At 41.8% G+C, this 25,674-nt stretch overlaps 1 protein-coding gene across 17 annotated transcripts in view; it reads left to right on the top strand.

Moving 5' to 3' along the window:
- CELF2 (CUGBP Elav-like family member 2) overlaps window positions 1-25,674 on the top strand; it is a 649,329-nt gene that overhangs the window by 515,234 nt on the left and 108,421 nt on the right. For 16 of the 17 annotated variants that reach the window (XM_064142683.1, XM_064142686.1, XM_064142673.1 and 13 more), the window contains one exon: window positions 16,155-16,237. In XM_064142683.1, the coding sequence (XP_063998753.1) occupies window positions 16,155-16,237 (83 nt within the window). Of the gene's footprint in view, window positions 1-3,566; window positions 3,739-16,154; window positions 16,238-25,674 lie in introns of those variants that run through there. The other variant, XM_064142685.1, reaches the window with a different exon arrangement.

The following is a 25,674-nucleotide window of genomic DNA, read 5'->3' as shown; positions in this document are numbered from 1 at the left end:
GGTTTGCCTTTCTTAGGTCTGTAACTCACTTGTGTTGTACATCTTCTTCCCAGGTAAAATATGAATCTTCCACAAGCATCCCTGGGACATATAATAGTTGCTTTTGAATAATATTCAGGGGGAAAAAAATGAACCAAACCCCCCCACAAATAAATCTCAATTGTACTAATTTATGACTAGCATTAAAAAAAATGTGTTGGCTTTTAAAAAGTAAAAAAGAGATTCAAACCTGCAGTGTATCAGGCCATGTGCTGTAAATCAGCCTAATTGTTTTAGAATTCAGAAGTGTTTCATCATTTCAAATTGGGCTTGTCTGATATTTAGTTCCACATTTTTGATAACTCTGCAGGACTAATATGTTGGCTGTTGTTACACATGAAAAGCTTTTTTTATCCTATCTTTTAAGACTGATGAAATGAGAAGAGGTTGACAAGTAATCGCTTAGTTATCTCTGTGTCAAAGCTCATGATATGAATTCTAGTGAAAATGTGCAATATACAGTTCCAGAAACAATTTTCCTAGACATTAAGGTTTATCTTTCTGGCATATAAAATGCAACAGTGAGTAATGCTGCAGTCTGATAGAGGATTTCAAATTACTTGGAAATATATTTAAATTTGCCCTAATAAGGCTTAGCAGGAGCCAAAATATTGTACAAGATATGGGTCTCTATCTTACTAGGATTTCCCTCCAAGCATACCATTATTCCCCTACCTCCCCATCTCAAGTGGAAAAAGAAATTTTATGTTTTTAAGGCATTATTTTTCAGCTTCTCTGTTGACCCACTGTGCTCTGTGGATGAATACAAGTCATCCACGGGCAGGGTATTTTGTGAACAGACCAAGCAGTACTTGTAAGTACTAGTGCTGCAAAGCCAATTTGACAATCTAACCTCTAGCCCACCATTCCTCAGTTCTTCAGGAAAAGTTTGTGTAGCTTTTGCTTAGTCTAGGTATTTTAAGCAATAATAACATCTTGAATAGAAGACAGGGGCACACTGTAAGACTAACGGAAGAATGCTGCTACCAAAATATTATGATTGTTCAGGTTGGGCTTCATGTGAAATGAACACTGATTAAAGCAGCAAGCAGGGCCTGAAGACAAAATACTGTGCAAGGACTTTATTTCATTTTGTGGAGTTTTTTTAGCTTTCAGGTAAGTCTGGAGACTTTGTGCTAAACCTCTATGAGTTTTTCAGTAGCGAAGCACAGTTAAGCAACGCGTCCGTGATATGTTGTTGGATGTGTTCTTGTGGCTGCCATGGTGACCTGCAGACAACACTGTACAGAATCACGCTACTCCAAACGTGATCAGATACATTTAGGATCCATGTGCTATTGATGCAAAGGAACACTGAATAGTTTTGTCTCCTTTGTAGACAAGCTTCAGTGTAAGCCCTCCTGCCACTATCTGCTCAAGGCTACTTTTGACAACCACAGGAGCCAACACATAGCTATTTAGGCACTCGTTTTGTTCCTTTTCTCTATTTTCCTTTTCCTTCTGATTAAGTTGCCAATCATCCAGCTTCTTTCTCTTCTTGTCTTGATAAGATGCCAATCATTTCATACAGGCTATACCTCTCTGGCCAAGTATTTCTCTTGTCATAACTTGGAAATAGGCTGCTGGAGATTTATTCTGTATCTCAATCTGATTAAATGCCACGAATTGATCTTTGGAGAGCCATAGACCTATACATATATCATGGTTCTATCTTGTTTGGACTACTCCAAACAGGTATTAATTAGAGGAGTTGAAATCTGTCCTATGGGTAATCCAACACACTCGTGTTATTCTCTTCCCTTAATAGACATTAAATACTGGTGAAAAGGTTTTTTAAATCACTTTTCCAGGTCACACCTAGTTGATAGCAGCAATAAAGAAACCATCAATTTTACAAAGACTTCTGGAATGAATAACATATTTATATGTATCATACATGGGCTTTTTACTGATTTGCTTTGCTTATTGAATCATCTATAGAAAGTAGTAGCTGTCTTTAGAAAGGTTGTCAAGAAATAAATAGCAATGGAAAATTAAGGAAAGCTGAAAGGGTTTACTGTGAAAAGTGTCTTTAATATTTGTGAGACTAAGAAATCATGGAAAGTCTGATTCTAGGAAATCTACAGATAGAACCAGATAAAGTTTTGGAAGACTTAGATGTGAAAGCACAATGCTGTTGTTTCTGGGAGGGGAACTTAGCTGAATTTTCCTGCCTCTAACAGTCTTACAATTCTACTAAAACTGCTTTCCTAGATTTGCAAGACAACTGCTTCCCTCAGTATTCATACTTCATTGGATCATTTTCCAGTCACAGAGACAGTATGAGTGATCTTAGCTTTTCTCTCTCATTTTGGAAACACATGTGTGGCACAGCTGTTCTGCATGTCCATTTATTGATTTTTTTACATTAATCATCAAGACAAAAAAAAAAATTAGATCTTGGAGGTCTCTTCCAGCCTGGTTGATTCTATGAACAGGAATAATACACTTTTACCACAAGTGTTTTCCTTGCATCTGTGAGGCTGCCCAGGCAAGGTGAAACATGAGCTGTAATTCTTCATCAGGACACTTTTTATTTTTACGCTGTGCAAACCAAGATGCTGTACAAGGGGCAAGCATGAGTCAGATGGGAGGTTGTCGCAAGACACTTCTCAAATATCTTCGAGCTTGAGCTTTCCAAGCGTGGATTCCCCACACTGAGTGTGCTCTTCGTTCTCATTGCTTGTGCTCATTAAAGGCTGCTGTTTATTTTTGTGTGTCTGCACAAATATATGGCTTTATTACTAAAGTGGTTTGTTTATCTTTGCTGCCGCTGCATTTATTTTAGCACTCATCTAAACAATTAATTAGGGAGACACTTGAGTGCTGAATGCACTTCTTCAGATACCACTCAGTTGTTGCCTTTTTTTTTTAACTTCCAGGAGCATCTAGCTTTTTTTTTTTTAATCTTTTGATTTTTCTTTTCCTAACCATGCCTTTTTCCCCCTTGTTTGAAGCTTCCACAAGCAGAGTACATTGCTTTGAAAGATCATGGTCCTTGTTGAGAGTTCAAAGCCAAGTAAAGATGATGCTTAAAGTTCAAAGGCTCTGTGGAGTTGCATCTTCATCTGCATAACATTTTCTCAACCAGCTAGAAAGACAGAAGAGTTGCCAGGAATTTCCTCTTTCTTTTTGTTGTGGAGGCAGGGAATGTATATAAAAATAGAATTGCTTTATTTTCCTGTAACCCTGCCCCTAAAACTATTACAGGAATTAATTTAGTTTAATTAGCAGACTCAGTTAATGGAGAATATCTTACAAAGGCTGCTATGGCTAAATCTGGCTATTTTAGAAGTCGGGAAATGGAGAAGGCTACGCCATGAACACAGCTTTCCGCACTTGCTAATCAGGCTGGGCAGAAGGTTCACCCCTCACAGGTGAGGCAGGCTGGCGGAGAGAAAGGGCGGGCAGAGGCTTGTCAGCTCGCTCTCTTTCAAAGCACACCTGAGGCTCGTTAGGCCTATTAAGCCTGCACAAAAGGGGTGCTTACCGTGGGAGCAGTCCTGCACGGGGACTGTTCTGTCCCTCAGGAGCGTGTCCTTCGCAGCTGAGGCTCGTTGGGCTTATTAAGCCTGCACAAAAGAGGTGCTTACCGTGGGAGCAGTCCTACACGGGGACTGTCCTGTCCCTCAGCAGCTTGTCCTTCGCAGCGCCCCGGGACTCTCTGCAGGAACTATCCAGATGGGGGAGAACTCTAAGGTAGGAAGCACCCCAATATTTATACCTTTCCTTGACAAAGAGCCGAGTGAGCACTGCCGAGGCGTGGAGTGCCCAGACAGTCCCCAGCCCGATCCCAGCGCGGGCACTGCACAGGCTCCCCTCGCGTGGGACGGGCCCCTTGCGCACCCCCTTCACGCCTGCAGGGCAGGGGGGGAACAGGGTTTTGCACCTTTCCTCTCACATTCAAACCACGGTGTGAGAGGAATTTTGGGGTATCCAGGACTCCAGGACACTTTTCTATTATACTAATAAAAAAAGCCCTTATCTGAGAAATAAAGATGGCCCTGCTAGCAAGTTCAGGGAAAGGGAAGCTCCTTAGATGAAATACTATTTCACAGTATCATCAGGGTTGGAAGAGACCTCACAGATCATCAAGTCCAACCCTTTACCACAGAGCTCAAGGCCAGACCATGGCACCAAGTGCCACGTCCAATCCTGTCTTGAACAGCTCCAGGGACGGCGACTCCACCACCTCCCCGGGCAGCCCATTCCAGTGTCCAATGACTCTCTCAGTGAAGAACTTTCTCCTCACCTCCAGCCTAAATTTCCCCTGGCGCAGCCTGAGGCTGTGTCTCGTTCTGGTGCTGGCCACCTGAGAGAAGAGAGCAACCTCCTCCTGGCCACAACCACCCTTCAGGTAGTTGTAGACAGCAATAAGGTCACCCCTGAGCCTCCTCTTCTCCAGGCTAACCAATCCCAGCTCCCTCAGCCTCTCCTCGTAGGGCTTGTGCTCAAGGCCTCTCACCAGCCTCATCGCCCTTCTCTGGACACACTCAAGCATCTCAGTGTCCCTCCTAAACATTTGAAGATGTACACAGTGTAGGAAAGATTTAACATGTGCTGTGACCCTGTGACATTGATTTCCAGGCATTCACAGTTTCACTATGAGCTTTGTAAGAGTTTATAATGTGGAAGTCAAGAAAGAATTGAAAGCGATTGACTGCGTCTTGGCAAATGGAGCAGGGCGTATAATGTTTTCAGACAATGGATTTAGAGCCAAGTGGTACAGATGAGGAAAAGTAACAGATTTCTAAGAATAATAGCTCTCCTACAGATAAAAACTAGCTTCCTGAAAATAGCGTGCTTATTGTAGCAAATCAGGACTCAAAGTGGAGACTGAGTTCATAGAATCAACCAGGTTGGAAGAGACTTTCAAGATCATTCAGTCCAACCTAGCACCCAGCCCTAGCCAGTCAACTAAACCATGGCACTAAGTGCCTTATCCAGTCTTTGCTTGAACACCACCTCCCTGGGCAGCCCATTCCAATGCCAATCACTCTCTCTGTGAAGAACTTCCTCCTAACATCCAGCCTATACTTCCCCTGGCACAACTTGAGACTGTGTCCCCTTGTTCTATTGCTGGTTGCCTGGGAGAAGAGACCAACCCCCACCTGGCTACAACCTCCCTTCTGGTAGTTGTAGACAGCTGTGAGGTCCCCCCCTGAGGAGCCCGATGTTAGGCGGCTTGGTCAAAAGCGAAAAACCATGGGGTTGAGGGGGTAAATAGGTCCTCATTGATCCAAGTTCAGGGCATTCTGAAGCAATATTTAACCTCAAATTTCTTTTCATCCTGTTTAAGTGCCTCTTAAGCCAGCTGAAATGTCTTATATTGATTTCTTCCATCTCCTATACGCAAACTTATACATGGAGAAAGCATGTCAGGCTGCAGTGAGTTAGATGGAAGCAGCGCTTACAAGTATTGCTCTGCTGTTACTCAGGTCACTATTATTGCAGGAACTTTTTTACCTCATTAAATAGCCTCTTTACAATATTCCTTTGAGCTCAGGACGTTTTATTCTTTCCATTTTACAAGCAGGAGCTAGGCCATGGAGAGATTAAAGGCCAAATTGTTTAAAAGCACTTAGGCACCAAAAGATTCAGATGGGCGTTGAACATTATTTTCAGAACTTCAACACCATATTCCTAGAAATGAGTTATCCAAGGTCAAATTTTAGATTCTTTTGCAAAAAGCCAGCTTTTCCAAATCCTGTGAAGTGCATGCACACATTAGAGTCTTACCAAGTAAATGGAACTTGTACACTGTGTTCTTACCAAGTTTCTGGGTAAGGGAGAAGATTGGAGGTTTGTTGTTCTTTTCTTGGAATGGATTTTCATTAAGCTTTAGCAATAGAAATCTTTCAATCCTATGCATTTTTTTTTTTCTCTCCTCCAATCATCCTCTATCTCTTTGTGCTGCTGGATCTGGCTTTTACTATGCTGTCTTTAGAAGACACAAGCTCAGAATCTGAGATCTGTCAGGGCTGTAGATGGGTTGGTGGCCTTGCAACGTTGAAGGAATCTGTGCAAAACTTCATTATGTCAGATACAAGGGGGCCAGGTAAGCAGTAATTTAAAAAAGTCATCATAATATCAACTTTTGAATTAATAAGTTTCTTGATGTATTTCTAGAAACAAGCTGTGATACCAGGCATTATTATTGTCCTGCATGTCTGTGGCTACGTGGGCCATACTCAGATTTTAATCTTTCTGATTCTGTTTCTGAAAAAAAAAAAAAAAAAAAAAAAAGTTTAATTTCTATGTTCTTGCTATGAAAAAAACTCATCATGTGTGTGAAATTTGCTAGTGAATGAGAGCTGGTTCACAGCTGATGGCTACAACAACAGTATCTCAACTGATGTCTGCTAAAGTTAAATAAGCTTACAATGTGTTATGAGGGATCTTGTGGACAAGCCACTTAAATTGCAGCATTGCCATTTCACAAAACCATAGGCTGACTGAGTTTGAAAGGGGCTTTAGGGATTAGTCCCATCCATCCCATGCTCAAAGCAGGGTCACCTGCAGCAGGTTGCTCAGGGCTGCATCCAGGCAGGATTCAAAATATCTTTACAGATGGAGAGTCTGCAACTTCTCTGGGCAAACTATGCCAGTGTTTCATCACTCTTACAGCATTTTTTTCACTATTAATTTTTAAATGGAATTTCCCATATTTCTATTTGTGCCCATGGCCTCTTGTCATTGGGCACCTCTGAGAAGGCTCCATCTTCTTTATTTCCTTCCCATCAGGTGTTTATACACATTGAGATCCCCCTCAGCCTTTCCTTCTCCAGCCTGAACAGTCTCAGCTATCTCAGTCTTTCTTCATATGAGTAATGTGCCAGTCCATCTTCCTGGCTGTTCACTGGGCTTCTTGCAGTATGTCCAACCCTCTCTTGTACTGGTATCACCGTATCACCAAGGTTGGAAGAGACCTCACAGATCATCAAGTACAATCTGTTACCACAGAGCTCAAGGCTAGACCATGGCACCAAGTGCTACGTCCAATCCTGCCTTGAACAGCTCCCGGGACGGCAACTAGACAAACCTCCCTGGGCAGCCCATTCCAGTATCCAGTGACTCTCTCAGTGAAGAACTTTCTCCTCACCTCAAGCCTAAATTTCCTCCGGCATAGCTTGAGGCTGTGTCCTCTCGTTCTGGTGCTGGCCAGCTGAGAGAAGAGATCAATCTCCCTCTGGCCACAACCACCCTTCAGGTAGTTGTAAACAGCAATAAGGTCTCCCCTGAGCCTCCTCTTCTCCAGGCTAACCAATCCCAGCTCCCTCAGCCTCTCCTCGTAGGGCTGTGCTCAAGGCCTCTCACCAGCCTTGTTGCCCTTCTCTGGACACGCTCAAGCATCTCAATGTCCTTCTTAAATTGAGGGGCCCTGAAGTGGACACAGTACTCAAAGTGTGACCAGAGCAGGACTCCACACTCCAGAAATGTCTCAGCAAAGCTGAGCAGGGTGTAAGGATCACCTTCACTGCTCTCCTGGCAGCACTCTGCCTGATGCAGCCCAGGATGCCATTTGCATTCATCCAGTGAAAATAATTTCCAGTACATAACATAGGTTTGTCGTACTGGCACTGTAGACTTATAAATTGCAATTAGCTCTCAAAGATTTGACTGCTTTAAATTCATAATCTTATGGTAAAGCTATGCCATTCTGAGTATTTTTCACCACAGGATACCTCCTAGTTGAACTAGGACTTGAGTGGCTTCTCAGGAGTTGCAGTGCAATTAGAGGTTTCATCAGAGAGGTGGTCTGAATGTGTTATGGGGGAAAAAGTAGTCTTTAGTGATCTTTCTCAAGCTTTCAAGTGTGGGGGGGAGAAAAACCAACAAAACAAACAAAAAAACAGCCAAACAATCATTAAAAAAAAAAAAAAAAAAAAAAAACCAAAGAAAGAAAACCAAGACTATAAGCTAGGAAGCTTGATTTGCTTCTAGTGAATATCACAGTTGGAGACTGTAGGGCTTTTGAAATATCATTAGGGAAAGATATGTCCCTGCCTACATTAATTTATGTAAACATGATCTTTGTAGAGTCTTTTTGAATTGAAATACAGTGTCACACCAGTTTTCTGCTGTAAGAATAGATTAATAAAGGAGGATGTCTTAATTTTTCATTTCCTTTCTTTTTTCTTTAGCACCTGTGCTCTGAACTCTCTACTATATCCAAAGATGAGTTCAGCAGATGGACAAACATAGGGGTTAACTTACTCAGAGGACATGTTAATTCATTTCAAAGCCACTAAACTCAAATCAGTAATTGTTACCTGGCCAAGGAAAAAGGAAACAATGACAATCTGCTAGGAAGAAAACAATAAAGATTTGTATGAGGGGAGAAAAATGAGTTAAAGATTAAGGAGAATTGGTGTGAGAACAGGAAGGAAAACAAGAGAAGAAATGGCACAGGGCTAAAGAGAAGGCAGCATAAGAAATAAGCGATTACTTATGTTGTAGTTTCACTTAGATGTCCCCCCAAAGTCAAGATTTATTTGTGATATAATCTATATACATAGTGGCAGACCTTGCTTCAAATTGTTTCAAATTAAGTATATATTTATTGTTTTATCTGTATTTTGTACATACTCTTTTCTGTACTTTGCAGGTGGGAAGTACTGTGACTTCCCATTGGGAGACAGTTCAGACCTAAAGGCTGGAATGTCATCAAGTTGTGATGGGAGAGGTATAGGCTGGCTGTTAGGAGGAAGTTCTTGCCAGAGAGAGTGATCTGCCATTGGAATGGGCTGCCCAGGGAGGTGGTGGAGTCCCTGTCCCTGGAGGTCTTGAAAAAAAGACTGGATGAGGCACTTTGTGCCATGGTCTAGTTGATTGGATAGGGCTGGGTGCTAGGTTGGACTGAATGATCTTGAAAGTCTCTTCCAACCTGGTTGTTTCTGTGATTCTGTATGAATAAATGTACATCAGATTTCTTTGGGTACTTTTAAAGCTATTAGCCATTTAAAACTGTTTAATGTAAGTGGCTTATTTCAGAAAACAAGAAAAGCAGATTCTGACAGTTTTGTCCTTGCTATCTTTTTCTATCTGTGTGGCAGTTTAGTCAAAATTTACATAACGGTGGGTGGGAAAAGTGTTGTGGCACATGAACCCGTGCATATTAGTTCTTAGTTGCTTTCCCAAAAGGCTTGAAAATGCAGCAGATTTAATCTAGGTCAAAAAATAAAAAAAAAGGAAGGGGGAGGGGAGGGGGAAGAAGAAAAAAAATTCCATTTTGTAGGCAGAGGACATTTATAGAGAGCATTTGTATTCACAAGGGTACGGGAATGACAGAGTGCGACTCCTCCAAAAGAGCTCCCCGGTGCAGCTGAAGGCTGACAGCAAACTAGGACTTGTGGCCAATTAACAGAAAGGCCGTCATAACTTGCAAGGCATGAAGAGAAAAAATTGAGCTCCGTGGGATCATTTTTCACTGGCCATTTACAGGGCTGTTACCAGCCTGCAGCATTTGTGCTTTAATGCGACAGGGGCGGTTTGGGGCACGCTGGGGCTGCTGCGTGACCACTGCGAATGTTACAACCAGGAGGAAAAATAACATACAGGGTGAGATTTAGCACGTCCCGGTTGTGAATCCTTCTCGTGTGTGAGCCCCTGCCTACCTTCAGCTAATGTATTAATATTAGAAGTGGCATCACTATAATATGTGCTGTCATTAGAGTGGCAGTGCGGTTTCCTGGCTGGTGACAGGATTGGTAATGCGGTTTCCATCAGGGTGCCAATTATATCAAACTATTAGCAAACCTGAGCTAATTGGGAGGCGGCACCGTTAAAGGTTGATTTCTGCAGTATATGGCAATTCTATCAGGGATTGCTTTGGGAAGGAACCATTGACATTGTACTCTCAAGTGACTCCATATGCAGTAGAGTAACAGGATGGTGCAGGCAGGAATCGAATGCATCCTTGCCTTAGCCACCTTTGTTTGCTGTTCAGCAAAATTACAGGAAGAGTTGGATTCTTTTTTCTGGAAATGTTTTTTTTTTTTCCTTTGCTTTTCTATGTCAGGCCTGTCTGTATTTGCTGTTCAGGCAGCTCTGTTTTTGTATGGAAAACAACCAAAATCCCTAAGGCTTGAAACACCTAGTTCTGGACTCATGTCTTCCATGCAAGGCACCTAATTGCACTAAAATTTGTGATGCAGAAGAAATGCTGGACAAGGCTTCTGTGGCACTGCACCAAATTTAATGAATGATAAAAAGCTTACTGCCCAGCCATGCACCTGATGAACTCCTGTAGCAATAGGTCTTTTCAGTGGCTTTAGAGGGAGAGAATTTTTGAGGTCTTCATTGCCTTTTGGAAAGTGATAGTGTAGGTCGTGATGGGTTTGGCTTCAAACTTACTGTGCAGCAGCTATTTGTGATTTACAGAGCACATATTTCAGCATTTGGGTGAACAGCTGGAATGCAAGAGGCTTTTAAAAGGCAACCTTGTTAAATCAGTTTTATGCTTACATTCTGGTAGTGGAAGAGTGAATGTGGAAATTAGGAGAGGGGCATTTAGAGGGGGAAAAAATAATTTTTAAAAAAAAGCCCTCCTTAACTTAAACCAGCTTGAACTGTGCTGGATTGACAAGGAGCTACTATCCCCATTGAGATTCCAAGCTTGTATGAAACCAGCACCTGTTCTGCTTGCAAATGCACACACAAAAGTGAGCTTCATTCACAGAAAGAAAGGAACATAGCAGGACTTCACTCATTTAGCCTTCCAGGGCCTTCAGTCTCTTGATCTGTCAGCCCCTTAGAATTCAAACACGGCCTTTAAAGGAATTTTCAATTCACAACATGATGACTTTGTTGATGTCCTGAATGTGAATGTATTTTGAATTGAATTTGTCTGCCAGGATTCCATTACTTGCTAAAATAATACAGAGTTCAATCATCAGATAATCATTATAGCTGTTTTGAAGTGTTTATTTTATTAGTCTAGAAGGTAAAGTAAATTTCATACTTTTAAGTTGTTGCAGACTTTGCCAGGCACACTGATAAGCTCTTGTATTTCTATACCCTATGGTTCGGGTTCACTTACTGGCAGCAGGTGATAATATGCACAACACATGAGAGATCCAAAGTGACAAATTTTGGCAGTTGAAAACTATAGAAACTCATAAATCAGAGCAACAAACACGAGGGACTTCTTTTCTCAAAGTTGAAAATTTCAGGCCTGAGAAATTGCAGGACGTTTTTCAGCAAGCAAATCAAAACCACAGAACATTTTGTAGAACAATATGTTTTCATTCCTGCCCACATCCAAGAGTTAATTACTCATGTTGCTGCAGATGTGCAGTTCTTGGTGACTTCAACCTAGCAATTCAGTTTGACATAGTATATTCAGTTTAGGAAACTCTCACCTGAAGTAAGATGGAGGTTTCTGTATTCATTGAAGCATGCAATCTTGGCTGAGTGATTAAACCTCATACACAGTTCCTAATGCCATTAAATGCCAGTGAGGACTGTGCAAGCCACATCTCTGAGTGGAGGAGAGGTTCCTTCTGTTAGTTGTTCAAAATCAGGAGCGTAAACAGCTCTCATAGAATAATTAGTCTGTATTTTAAATGGGAGACAGTGATAAAAGTAATGACATGATGCATCTCCTAGCAATGTTGTATGGCTGCATCTTACAGCCTAATAAAGCCACTTCTGGGCTGCTGGGTGGATGGGAGCAAGGGTGTCACAGGTGGCTAGTGTGGATTCTAGAGCAGAAGTCGCACGGGAGGGACATTACAGGAGATAACTAACAGCTCTCTGAAAAAGTCATCTTGCTCTTACCAGGAATGGCATTTTTTGAAGCTTCATCATGAAAGCTCTGCAGTTTATCTTAGTTCTACAACACCACAAATGTCCTCCAGAAACCCAGGTTCATTCCCAGCAAAAATTCGTGAGCACAGTGTATGAGCTCTTATCTTTTTTGTCCATCCCTAACTTGTAAATGGTTGCTTTAGTGAAGCTGTGGCTGTGTGATCTCCATGCAGTCCATTGCTGCCATCTCTGACAGTGACTCCAGTAAAGCTATTTCTAGTCATACGCAAGGCTGTTTGCTCCTGTCGGTGTCTTACTAAACATGTTTACATGGAAATTAAATAAATAGAATCTCCACCACTGCTGCTAATTGCTGCCTTTGGCAGCCTGAGCAAGGGCTTGTGAATTGAATGTGTCATGGAGAATAGAACGTGTCAACTCTCCCCCAGTGGCTGGGACCTTGAGGTCTTTCTCTGGCACTAAATCTGGGGGGGAAAAAAAGAAGGAAAAGGAAGGGAAAATAAGCTGAAAAAAAAGAACTTCCCCCCCCTTTTTTTTGTGAGGTGTTGAAATTGAGCATTGTAGTGCATACACTGCAGTTTCCTCATCAGATGCTTTGAGAAGTAGGGCTGGTTTCCACCTTTGTTTCTCAGGCATCTCGTTTGTTGCTGTTAGAAACTGTGCAACATGGGGTGGCAGGTTTTACTCAGTCTGTTCAAGCATCTGGCAGAATAGCCATGAAGTTGTTGCCAGTGTCCTTAAGGGACTGTAGGGATCCACATGATTCATTCAGGTTTTTTTTTCTAGGTACAAAGAAGAAGTGTCTTACGCTGTAGTAAATACAGTTCCAAGTAGAGCACAACCAGCTTACCAAAACACAGGAGATTTGCTGCTTTGGAGGCACTGATTGGCAGCACAAAGTCCTGTTCCTTTGGTCAAGAAGATACTAACCCACATGGAGTTAAATTGGGCTGTATTTTAGGCTGATGAGCATCAGCAGAACCACATCCACAAACAAATTCACCTTTTTAGTTGTCCTGGCTAGCAGAGGAGAAGATTATCACTGTAAGACTTTGAGTTATTGGATGTCAGAAAAGTTTAGTTGTGGTTCAAGTTGTTGTCAAATTTGTTAGTGATGAAGCCAAGATTGTGTGCAGGGGGCTGGAGTGAATAGAGTTGTTGTTTTTCTTTCTTTTCTCTTAGTCAGAAATGTACTTTTTCTTTTCCAGAAGTGTCACTAATTTGTCTTCAGCAATATTACATTTTCTTAGCAAAAATGGAGGAAGAAAAGTTGCTTCCTTGTCTTTCAGTGGGGGCCAGCTACCAGTTGTAAAGCACAGATTAGTCCTGTCCTCTTACACAGGTGTCTTCCCTTCCAAGATTTCGGCAGAAATGACTGAATTTGATATTTTCTCCCATGGGACATAGTAGTACTGAGCCAAAGGGATTATACACTGGAGCCATCTTCAAAGTTGGAGCTGCAGCGGTTTGCATAACTTGGCAGTGAGCACCTCTGGAAAGCCCATAATCTGAGCTGTAGTGTTTCCTTTGGGGACTGTGTGCACTTCTGCCTTTTCTTTTCTTCAGTGTTTTCTTACTTTCATTTTTTTCAGTCCAGCCCTGAGCTCTTTAGCAGATAACTGCAAAGTCAGGTGTCCACAACTGGTGCCCACTCTCTAGCCACAGCAAATAGTTTCTCGTTTTGTTGTGTTTTGGGTTTTTTTAAGAAGATATGAACAAAAAGAGGAAAAAAAAATCAAGTGTGTTTTTCAGATGTGTCAGTCTGTAGGCCTAGAAGCCTCCATTTTTTTTGAAGGTCCAATGACCTGCCTGAAACATCTGCACATTTGCCATTAAGCTGCCGTTTTCTTCCAGTCCTCATTCACAGAGCCATTTTTCTCTCCTGCACTATTACTTCCCAAAAATTACTAGTTAAAGGATATTTCACAGTATATTCATCTTTCAAATGCAGTTCTTGCAAGTAGTGTTGAGAATGATAAACCAATAGATCTTAAATTTCTTACCAGAATGAACGCACAGAGCTGAAACGTAAAACAAAACTCTTCAAACCCATACCAAAGGACATCATAATTGTGAAGTCATGGCTACTGCTTGGTATTTTCCCCTCTGAATGCTCTCTCCTGGTTAAAAAGCTTTATATAAAGAAAAGCTAATAAACCAATGAGGAAACAGTATAAGGCAGACTTGGGAGCTGGATGACAGGATAGAAAAATGTTTTCTCAAAATGACACCATTACATGTCACAAACTTGGGTTTGTTTCCCTTTTTCATTCTGGAATAAAATTTGGATTTGTGCCATTTTCTAGTGGAACAGAAGAACACAGGAAACACAAACCTTAACAGGCTGTGGCTGCTGTGATGCCACTTGTCCCGGACAGACAATGTTAGGCTCATCGAAATAATCATTAAACAATCTCTATAATAACCTGAAATGTTAAGGAAGCTGGTGGTAGTGGTATGGAAAATGTTCCTCTCAGTTACATTTACTCAAGTTGCCTGCCTGCCCATGTATTACATTGCCTGCCATCACTTCCCTGCATTAAGGAAAACCTCACTGTATTCCAGCTGGGAATACATCATTAACTTTGCTTGCTGGCCTAGCTGAGAAGCCAGAGGGAGCATTCACAGTGTAATGTACAGCTAGAGCCAAGTGAGAGGCAGTGGAGAGGCTTTCTGGATTCAGCCCTTCCTTCCAAGGTGCGGTGAGGGCCACCTCCACACAGTTGCTTGAGATATTTGCTAGCTGTGTTCTCCTATGCATGCTTTTTCCTGCTTCTTCTTTGGCGTTAGAAGCATGCTGCAAGGTTGAACAAAAGCAGGCAGGATGCAGCGTTTCACCTTTGTCAACTTTAGGGAGCTGATGCAAGCAATATCTGTGCTCACTGCCCAAAGGACAGGTTATTTTATGTGTAACACTCCAGTGGAACAGTGAGGCTTGAGAGCCAGCGTTTCTTCTATTTATTGTTTGGTTTTGACCTTTCCCTGGAGTTGCAATTAATTTCTGTCTGTGATAAGAGAATAGGATTGTTTTCTGATTCATCAGCAGAATTTACATCATCATCTTTGATACAAAGTAGGTTTTTACTTCTGTAGTCACTTCTGCCCCGCAACCAGCGTTACCCAGCGCATTTTTCCTCTTCCCATAGTGGTTGGATCATTGAGCACCCTGTCTGTTGCACATGTCTGCATTCAACCCAGCTGTATTTCTTTCATGGGCAGAATACCAACAGATTAATCTCTAAGGGTGTTTCTACATCATTTGGTGGGAGCTATTTAAGTGTGAATTTTCAATCTGTCAATACCTGAAATCTTGCATTGCACATGTAAGTGTGTAAGTGATGCTTTCAAAGTAATTTTTCTCCCACTGGAAGTAAAGTTGAAGTCAGAAGCTGGAATTGAGCATCCCACCTGTAACTTGGATGCAAGGTCCTTCTGCAGTAGTCTCTCTGCACATGTCTCTCACATGCCTAGGAAGAGAGTTCTTTTCTGTAGGACGTTACAGGTTGCAGTAGGTCAAATCCTGGTCCTTGTTTCTTTGTCCCACACCTGTCATGTTATAGCTTTTCCCTGAGGATCTATGAGCTCTGCTCTCACCCTGGAGCTGCTGCTGAGCTGCCTGGGTTGTATATGCTGCAGGTAAAGTTAGGTTGAAGGTTTGCGGCGAACTAAGCGTCAGCAGCTGTGTTTGGTCCCACAGACCACCCAGGTGTACCATCCTGCTATAAGGAAAACTGCAGGATTCAGGCAACTAAGACTGCTTTACTGAAGGTAGACATACAGAGTGAGCAGAGCCTCACTTAACACTGGCAACCATGAGTGGTCTCCACTATTGAGGTGAATTCTCTTGTAGCTTATGTTTCATTCTTACAGATGAAATGAGTCCTACCTGGTTTCAAGCAGAGAGAACAAACCTTAGCTCTCACATGTAAAGCCTGTCAAATAGGGTCCTACTTTAACTTGTTTTCTGCCTGGGATGCAACAACAAATTCCTATAGCTTGAGCTTGCCATGTTGCTTGTATTCAACATATAATGGGGAGCCTTCAGAAAAATACAACCTCATTTATGCTGTACAAAGCCAACTGGATTTTGGTTAACCTAATTTTTAAGTGATTGGAATTCATTAACAACATAGGTGTGCTTTAGATGCAATGCACAGGGGGTGACTTTTTTATTTTAAACCATACAAGCTTTCTTTTATTCATGTTATTCAGGCAGCCTCATGATAATTCACATTACGAGCTCTCATGATGTGTTGTTCAATCACTGCTTTTTTCTCCTTCCCTATTGTACTTTCACAAATCATACTCACTAATTTCTGAAAGCTTTTCATTTCTCTCCATAGGTTGTTGTTTCGTAACATTTTATACAAGAAAAGCTGCTCTTGAGGCACAGAATGCACTGCACAATATTAAAACTTTACCTGGGGTGAGTACATTTATTTTCTGATCCTAATTATTTTATTTCCAGAAAAAAATAGCCTTTTTGCTCAAGATGCTGCTTGATGCCCCAATTGACCTTGATCTCTTCATGGAGGGTGGCTAACCTGATGGTCTTGTCCTGTGATGGTGCCAGTCCTGTAGCAATGGCATCATCTCAAAAGGCAGTTGCTTTTCTGTAGAAAGTCCCTTGGCTGGAAACAGTGCTGATTCCTCCTGACTAGAGGCAGTTACTGAAGTAAAAGGTAGATTCAATTTTTTTTTTCTGTTTAAGGGGGAGGGAGGGGGAGGAAAGACCATATGGCAGAAAAACATTGTGCCACTGGGGCTTCTAGTTTGAAAAAGGAGAGAAGAGAAAAAGACAAAATACAGCCAACTTCGTTAAACTAAGTCTATATCAACATGATTTCTAGACACTCTGACTGCATTGGTGTGGTGACTGCACGTCAGGGTACTGTAGAGCATGGTGCCATTTAGCTGCTGGAACACTGTCATCCTGTTCCCTGCCACCACCTCTCCTGAGCAACCTATTCTTACTGGTGGTGAAACAGTTGTGGTTGTGTTGTACAAAATGCAGTTTGCACTATCAGACAGTAGTTCAGAATAAAGTCACAGAGAGAAGTACATCACTGCTAATTGCATGAATTATCTGAAAACTTCTTTCTCTAATGTTCTCTTTTCCTCTGCTGAATGTAGCCAAATATATTTGGAATGGGACAAAAATATAAAGGATGGAGGTGTATTCCCTCCTGGTGTAAGGAGAATGTTTAAGTATATGGTCAGAATGATCATCATGAACACAAAAATAAATCAGTAAATGTATGCAAGACTGTATAAATATTGACTAGACTGACAGTTATGTGGCCTATATCTGCTTTAGTTCCTGCATGCTGTATGTGAAATTGGACACTGTGTGTTTGAAAAATTCACAGCTGGCCAGGAGTTTATGCAGTTCCTGTTAGGAAAGCCACCTCATCTGTCATGGAAATGGCTAACATAAGAGAAGTATGTTGGGTAGTTATGTGCAAGAACTGATAATCCATCGGGGTAAAATGAGAGTCCTCACTCATTTGCAAGTGAAAGTGCTGGAAGAGGTGGTAGGAAATCTACAGAAGTAAGCCAACTAGAGGAAGAAATGAAAATAGTGGCACTTCAGATTGAATGATGTTTTCCAGCAACTGGCCCTTGCAGTGCACAGTGTCAAGGCCTTACAATGGCAGGTTTGGCTTTTGAGATTATAGAGGATCAGTGTATCATCCTCAGAGAGAAAGGAAGGTTATCAGGGATGTTTCCCTTTGAGACTCCTCTGGAGCTTGAGTTGAATCTCATCATCCTCTGACTCTGCATCATCAGTTGTTGGTTCCCATCCCCAGTGCCAGAGAATGCTAAGCCCTTGGATGAATGCTCTCTAACACATTTCAACTAATGTTTCACTGAACCCAACTAGTTGTGTAATTGCTCACCAACATGCTTTAAAATCAAAACAGCTGTGCTGTCTGGCTGGGAAGGGTAAACACTCCAGCAGAGGTGGTCCTGAGCTGTTGGAGTAGTCCCCTGCCCAGCCAGCATTTTGAGGCCCAGGTAGGGTGTGGAATCTCACCCTGAAACTCTACCATGAGATTTACACATCACTCCACTTAGAAGCAAAGAGGATCCTTTTGTCTGCTCCTCTGTTCTTCCCTGAGCTCCAGGAGCTGGCTGCTATGTTCGGAGAGATTTTAGTTATCCCAGCAGGTGACTCGAAGGGGCAGACTTCTTCTGTGACCTCCCTAGATACGGGTGGCAAAGCTGGCTCAGCTCTGTATTGCATCTTATTTGAGCAGGGCATCGTTTTCTCCTCTGCTTTTGAACAGCTAACAAGCATGCAGCAGTTAGAGAGACAACTGTAGCTTTTGATTTTTTTTTTTCTTAAAGCTCAAAAATATTTCTTTTCTAGTGCTATCTCCTACCTCTTTGGCATTTAAAGTTTTTTTTTTTCCTTTTTTTTTCAAGATGTGTTTTTCTGTCCTGACTGTGAGGTTACAAACTTTTATTTTAAGGAAATAGAAAAATTACATTCCCATGACTCTTAGGCCTGGGCTTTAAAAAATATTCTGATACTGCCAGAGATGTTAAGATTTTTTACTTTGAGATAAGTTGTTATAGCAACTTCTTAAAGGGATACCTTTAACAAAAGCAAATGACTCAAATACAAATCTATTACTTCGCTTTGGGAAACCATTCACCATATATTCTATACCATATTCTGTATTTTGTACATGCTGTATGCTGACATTCAGAGTGTATAGTGACACTGAAGTGCTACATCTGCATATTCCTAGAATAACTTCATTTAAGCACACTTTAAAGTTATGGCACACGTGCTGAAAAGAGTTCACGTTAGCAAGATTCTCTTTATATGAATTTTAGTAATTTCCATGTTGTTAGCTCTTGCCCAATGAGCAGCTTTCACTGAATGAGCCAGAATCAGTAGCAGATAGGTCTGTGTGAGAAACAGTTTTGGAGCAAATGGAAGCAATATTCTGGCGGAGTTACAGCAAGGCATGAATAAGGATCAAGTTCATTTGTGTCAGCTTGCCTCCTGTAAAGGAGACCTGGTATGTAGGAGGCTCTGTAATAAGAGGTCTCCTGTAAACAAAAGAATCTGTGCCTTCCACTTTACTGTAGTACCACCATGCATCAGGTAAGAAGCATCTTTAAATGTCCCAGGAAGAAAATAAAAGGCAAAGACAGGTGATTTATTAGTGTAAGGTAAGGAGAGATTGCAGATGCAGGAGCAGGGGGCTGCAGGGATGGTGTGGTAGTTGGAATACACCTATTATTTTTGCCTGTGCACGCATGTAACTCATACTGCTACAGAAACTTGAAGGGGAGGATGTCTATGTTCATTAAATGACAGAGGCCAAATTACTGCTGGGCTTAGTCTCTTCATTTCTTAAGTGCAGACCTGCTCCATGTGGCTTGGTAAGCAGGTTTTGAATCAAGATTCACAAAACAAAAAAAGTGGAACTATAGTGTAAAATCCATCTTCTTTCCAAGAGTTCACATTCAGTTTGACTGAGGTGGGTAGTTGAGCAAAGCCTGCAGTGGTCTGTTTCTATCTCTGCTTTTTGCATGGACCTCATCCTTAAGAGAGACATGAAAACACAAGCACTTTATCTCTTCCTTTGAGCTGTACCCTTTTAGTGGACATGAAGAAAATAAAACCAGACATAAATGATTAATGCAGAATCTTGGAAGAAAATATTGCAGGGTGCCTTGCTGTTTGATTACAAGCCTTGGAATTAGTCAACATTTCCATAATTCTAAACCAATATACACCTGTTTTCCCACTGTGATGTGAAGGCACAACTTAATTTAACAGAAACCCCGCTGTGCTAAATCTCTCATTAAATACCAAGCTAGTTCTGTAATTTAAAGTTGCAGCACCACTATTTTAACTGAATTGCCTTTGTATTATAAAATTAATAAGAAGTTAATGATGCACTTTGCTGTATTCTCTCAGATATATTTTTTTTTCATAGCAACAACAACAGAAAAAAAAGAAAGATAAAGAAGAAAAACATGTCACCAGCTGACATCTCAAGGCTTTTCTGGTTTTAATCATTTTTCCTGAGGATAAAATTCATTTAATAGATTTTTTTTTTTCATTTTTAAAAACTTTAAGTATAGGGAAGATCAAACATCATCTTTTTCACTCGTGATTAGTATAATCTCTCTGTTAGTCACAATATTCCTTGTCATATAATAGAGCTTTTATCTTTCCCCAAAATATGTCTTTAGATATCACTTGTTATAGTAGGATTGCTACAAGGCAGAGAAGAAGATATAGAGTGTTTGAGAAATACAGGCATATTGGTATATATGATACATATCAATGAAATAGGGATGGTTCTCTTCTGTTTACTTGCTGCTGGCATCACAAGGAGCTTTTATGTCTTGTAAATGAACAACATGAATTTCCAGATGTGTCTTTTCAAATATAACATGCAAGTGCATAGCTCAGATCCTAGCTCATGGGGATGCAGTTTGTATTATTCAACTTGCAGTCAGGTTGCCTTGAAACGTTGGTTTGGATTTGGGTTTAAAAGGAGGAAGGGAGAAAAAGAGAAAACTCAATTTGAATGTAATAATGATCTGCAAAGTGCTTACTTGGGATGAGATGTAGAACTGAGGCTTTAACCAGTCTCATCTTCATTAAGAATCTCATGGCTTTGTTGGAGGTATTTAACTTCTATTCCCTAAACAAAATAATCCAATAAATTCCACCCATCTAAATTTGTTCTGTATCTTCAGTTACATATAATAATCTTAGTCCCTCTGTGCTCTAATTTGCTACTTAGTGAAAATTGGCTTCTGTATAGAGAGCAAACCACAAAGAGCTGTAGGCAGAGTCTGCTTTAGCCACATTGGTAGCACTGATGTTTTTTTATTTTAGCTTTGACATGCATTAGTTTAAAAGCCCAATGTGCTTTGTTTTTCTAACTAATGAATCACGTAGGATTTCCTAGCAAGAGTTAAGTGCAGATAAGTAACATGAGAGCACTGTGGGTTGGTTGGATTCTTGGAGCTCCATAGATGTATAAATACACCTTTAGAATCATAGAATCACAGTATCACCAAGGTTGGAAGAGACCTCATAGATCATCAAGTCCAACCTGTTACCACAGAGCTCCAGGCTAGACCATGGCACCAAGTGCCACGTCCAATCCTGCCTTGAACAGCTCCAGGGACGGCGACTCCACCACCTCCCCGGGCAGCCCATTCCAGTGTCCAATGACTCTCTCAGTGAAGAACTTTCTCCTCACCTCCAGCCTAAATCTCCCCTGGCGCAGCCTGAGGCTGTGTCCTCTCGTTCTGGCACTGGCCACCTGAGAGAAGAGAGCAACCTCCTCCTGGCCACAACCACCCCTCAGGTGGTTGTAGACAGCAATAAGGTCACCCCTGAGCCTCCTCTTCTCCAGGCTAAACAGGGCAGAATGACCTCCCTGCTCCTGCTGGGAGTCTCATGCAGGAGCTATTCAAGCTCAGGAAACAATGAGAATCCATTTGTAAAATCTACACCTAAAAATCTCTGGAATCTTTATTCTGTCTTTGAAGTTGGACTGATCTGACATGGTCACAGCTATGCCTATAGGTCTATACAGTGAGGGTATACATGGGGGTGGCAAGACACTGGAACAAGTACCCTAGAGAAGAGATGGATGTCTCATCACTGAAAGTGTTCAAGGTGAGACTGGATGGGGCTTTGAGCAACCTGGTTTGATGGAAGGTGTTGAAACTAGGTGTTCTTTAAGGTCTTTTCCAACTCAAACCAATCTGTGGTTCTATATTTTTGCATATATCCTCATAGCTGAGGTTATCACAGGAAATAATTAACAACCTGCACTGATTTAGGCCACAGCACTTCTACACTTTTAAGAGGCTAATGGTTTACGTGGTTCTTATTTTAAGTGGGATATACATATTCCAAGTAGCAGCAAACCTTTTGTACTGAAGTTCTGGCATGAAATTAGAATATTAGCTGTATGAATCAATTTAATTAAGGGTTTAACAATGGAGAAATACAGTTTTGGGAAAGCTCTTAAAATTTTAACAGCAAGACAGAACTTGTAGGATATGTCTGCCTTCCAAAATATCAATGGCTTCCTGTTTTGTCAAAAGTTGAGGGAAAGATATTCATTTTTTTAAGTTCTAAGATTCAGTACTGTTTTTATGGAATGCTGATTGTGTGATAGCGAAACAGGACTGTCTTAGAGTGAACTTTTCCCTAAGTATTCTACACTGACTGTAAAGAAACCATAGGTTCCAGATAGAGGTGTTCAATATGAAAATTGATTTTTAAAGAGGAATTTAGGTATTTTTTTCTGTTTTGGTGAGGTTCATTCTGCCCTGCACCAGACTGACAATCATCAGCCTAAAGCTTGGCTGCTTTGGGGCTTGCCTTCACTCGCACAGCCCAGCTCAGCTTTAATGTTGAGGGTAAGCCACGTTTGGTCTTGCTACATGTCATGGTGTTGGTGTTGCAAGTGGCACCACAGCCTCACCAGGGGCACCAAGGCATAAGAGGCTGTAACAGAGGAATGAGATGAGGTTCAACAAGGACAAGTGCAGAGTCTTGCATCTAGGGAGGAATAATAAACTCCACCAGTGTAGGCTGGGAGGTGATCTGCTGGAAAGCAGTCCTGTGGAGAGGGACCTGGGAGTCCTGGTGGCTAACAAGTTACCCATGGCACAGCAATGTGCCCTTGTGGCCAAGAAGGCCAATGGGATCCTGGGGTGTATTAGGGAGAGTGTGCCCAGCAGATCAAGGGAGGTTCTCCTCCCCCTCTACTCTGCCCTATGGAGGGCTATGAGGATGATTAAGAGACTGGAGGGCATGGCTTATGAGGAGAGGCTGAGGGACCTGGAGCTTTTTAGTCTGGAGAAGAGAAGACTTAGAAGGGATTTGATAAATGTCTATAAATATCTGAGGGCAGGCCAGAAGAGGCAAGACAGGCTCTTGTCACTTGCTCCCTGGGATAGGACAAGGAGCAACGGGTGTAAATTGCAGCACAAGAGGTTCCACCTCAAGACAAGGGGGAACTTCTTGTCTGTAAGGGTCACAGAGCACTGGAACAGGCTCCCCAGAGAGGTCGTGGAGTCTCCTCTGGAGACTTCCAAGGCCTGTCTGGATGTGCTCCTCTGTGATCTGTGTTAGATAGTATTGTCCTGCTCTGGTAGGGGAGTTGGACTTGATGATCTCCTTGGGTCCCTTCTAACACCTAACATCCTCTGATCCTGTAAACATCAGAGCACTGTGCTGAGTCAGTTTAGCAGATTATTTAACCTTCAGAGTAATCTATTTCAAAATGCAGGCATCCATGACAACTTACTGTGAATCCACATTCACTTTCTGATAAAATACTGTTTGCCCAACAAGAAGCAAAAAAGCCCAAGTATATTTCAGATGTTCATTTTGTAATGAAATTTCACTGTTTCTGATGAGTATCCTGGTATACTCCTTTCTCAAGTAACATTTTCATACCCAGTTTCATTCTCTGCTTTAGGCCTTGTGAATTGTCAGTACTATATGAATATTATGTAAAAATCACCTGTAATAAAAAGGTAATCATCCAGAATGACTTGAATAGTGGCCTGAATATGTGATATCAGTGACTTAGATTTGGACAAACAGAAAGGGAGCTCAAAGAGCAATTAAGTTAGTTAAGGAACTGGAGTGATTGATTTATGACATGAAATTAAACTAATTCAGTACCCATATAGCATGGCCAAATACTGTTTAATGAAGGATTGGAAAATTCTAGAACTGTTTAAATGATAAAAATAGCCAGATGGGAAAGCAGAGAATTCCCAGGGAGTGCCTATTCCTAGGAACTGAGCTGTAAGACATTGACAGATGCTGGGAAAGTGAATCTGGCCCATTTCTGCCTTTAGAATACTGTGCAAGTGGAACCATTTAATGATGCATTTTTCCCAGCTCAGAAGTGATTTTTTTTTTCAGTTATGCATAAATGCCACTTCCATCTCTGCCCCTCAAAAAAACAGTGCCATGACTTTGTCACTTATATGAAAAAGCAATACTTGCACTAAATTCAGATACCATAGTAAAAAGGTTGGGTTTGCATCTACTGTTACTGTGAAACACAGCATGGATCACCAGCCATGAATTCCTGGATCAGGAACAGTGTGGCTGGGACGAGGGAGGTTATTCTTCCCCTGTACTCAACACTGATCAGGCCACATCTTGAGTCCTGTGTCCAGTTCTGGGCCCCTCAATTCAAGAGAGATGTTGAGGTGCTGGAATGTGTCCAGAGAAGGGTGACAAAGTTGGTGAGGGACCTGGAACACAAACCCTATGAGGAGAGGCTGAGGGAGCTGGGGTTGTTTAGCCTGGAGAAGAGGAGGCTCAGGGGGGACATCACTGCTATCTTACAACTACCTGAAGGGAGGTTGTAGCCAGGTGGGGGTAGGTCTCTTCTCCCAGGCACCCAGCAATAGAACAAGGAGACGCAGTCTGAAGTTGCACCAAGGGAGGTCTAGGCTGGATGTTAGGAGGAAGTTGTTGCCAGAGAGAGTGATTGGCATTGGAATAGGCTGCCCAAGGAGGTGGTGGAGTTGCCATCCCTGGAGGTGTTCAAGAAAAGCCTGGCTCAGGCACTCAGTGCCATGGTCTAGTTGATTGGACAGAGCTGGGTTCTAGGTTGGACTGGATGATGTTGGAGGTCTCTTCCAACCTGGTTGATTCTATGATTCTGTGAATTCATAAAACGGTGGAAAAAGACTTAGGAGCCCAGCAAGATCTCTAAATAGCTGGATTTGCAAATTAATGGCAGAACAATGTGTGTTGTACAGGCATAGGGAGAGTGGAATGATTGAAAATAACTTCTCTAAATTGAACAAAACATTTAATTTGTAATTATATTGTCCCTTTTTCTCCGTGAAAGGTGAGAGGCATATTTGTATTCCCATACAGCCCCATTTTTAGGATAGTGTTCTGGCATGCAGAAGAACGCAGTTCTCATTCTCTCTGGCCTGTTTGTTGTAAGGATTTAACTTGCATTGACCCAACAGAAACTTCACCAGTGGACCTAGTTGAGAATGGAGGTCGCTGTTTCTCTTCCTGAAGGTGTTCCACTGCATATGAAAATACCAAGCTCTATGGGGATGGAGAGAAAGCAAGTAAAAGGACTTTGTTGACTGTCACTGAAGGCAGTGACTCAGGAATTGTGATATTTTAATATAAGTCAATGCTCTTATAAGTATTTTTATTAGTTGGCAAAGCTTCAAATGTTTGGAAGATACTGTCCAAGAGCTGGAAACTATGGAAAGATCCATTGCCCTCAGACACTGGGAGAAGGAGGCTAAACCTTGATCTGCCTTACTTGGTGCAGGGCTAATGCCCCAGCCTAATCCCTGGAGTATGTCAGAAAGGTGTAGAGCTGCACCAGCTATGGGCATCACTAAGCTGTTTCAGCTCCTAGATGTTTGTATCAGACTGCTGCTTTGCCCTGGTGCAGCAGAGCTACTGAGAGGCAAGGGCACGTTAGCCCAACTGCAAATGCAGTTAGATGGACACTCTCTCTTCTTGATAGCTCTTCTGGAGTACCTCAGGGCTATTTTTGCACAGCTTTGTAGTATAATGGAATCATAAAATTGTTTTGGTTGGAAAAGTCCTCAAAGATCAACAAGTCCAACTCTCAACCTAACACACTCATGGCCATTAATCCATGTCTCGCTGTGCCATGTCCACACGTTTATTGAACATCTCTAGGGACAATGACACCACCACCTCCCTGGTTGAATGGAAACTAAAGAACAAAAGATATTGGCTTAACCTCAGAAATGTTCCCTAATGTGAAGCCCATCCCCAAACTGGTCTGGCCTTGAGATTTACCTCTGATTTTTGTATTTGCAAACAGTTGA

The sequence above is a fragment of the Pogoniulus pusillus genome, chromosome 4, assembly GCF_015220805.1.
Source record: "Pogoniulus pusillus isolate bPogPus1 chromosome 4, bPogPus1.pri, whole genome shotgun sequence".
NCBI lineage: Eukaryota > Metazoa > Chordata > Aves > Piciformes > Lybiidae > Pogoniulus > Pogoniulus pusillus.
Note: the sequence above shows the minus strand (reverse complement) of the source record. Positions and strands in the feature narration are given on the sequence as shown.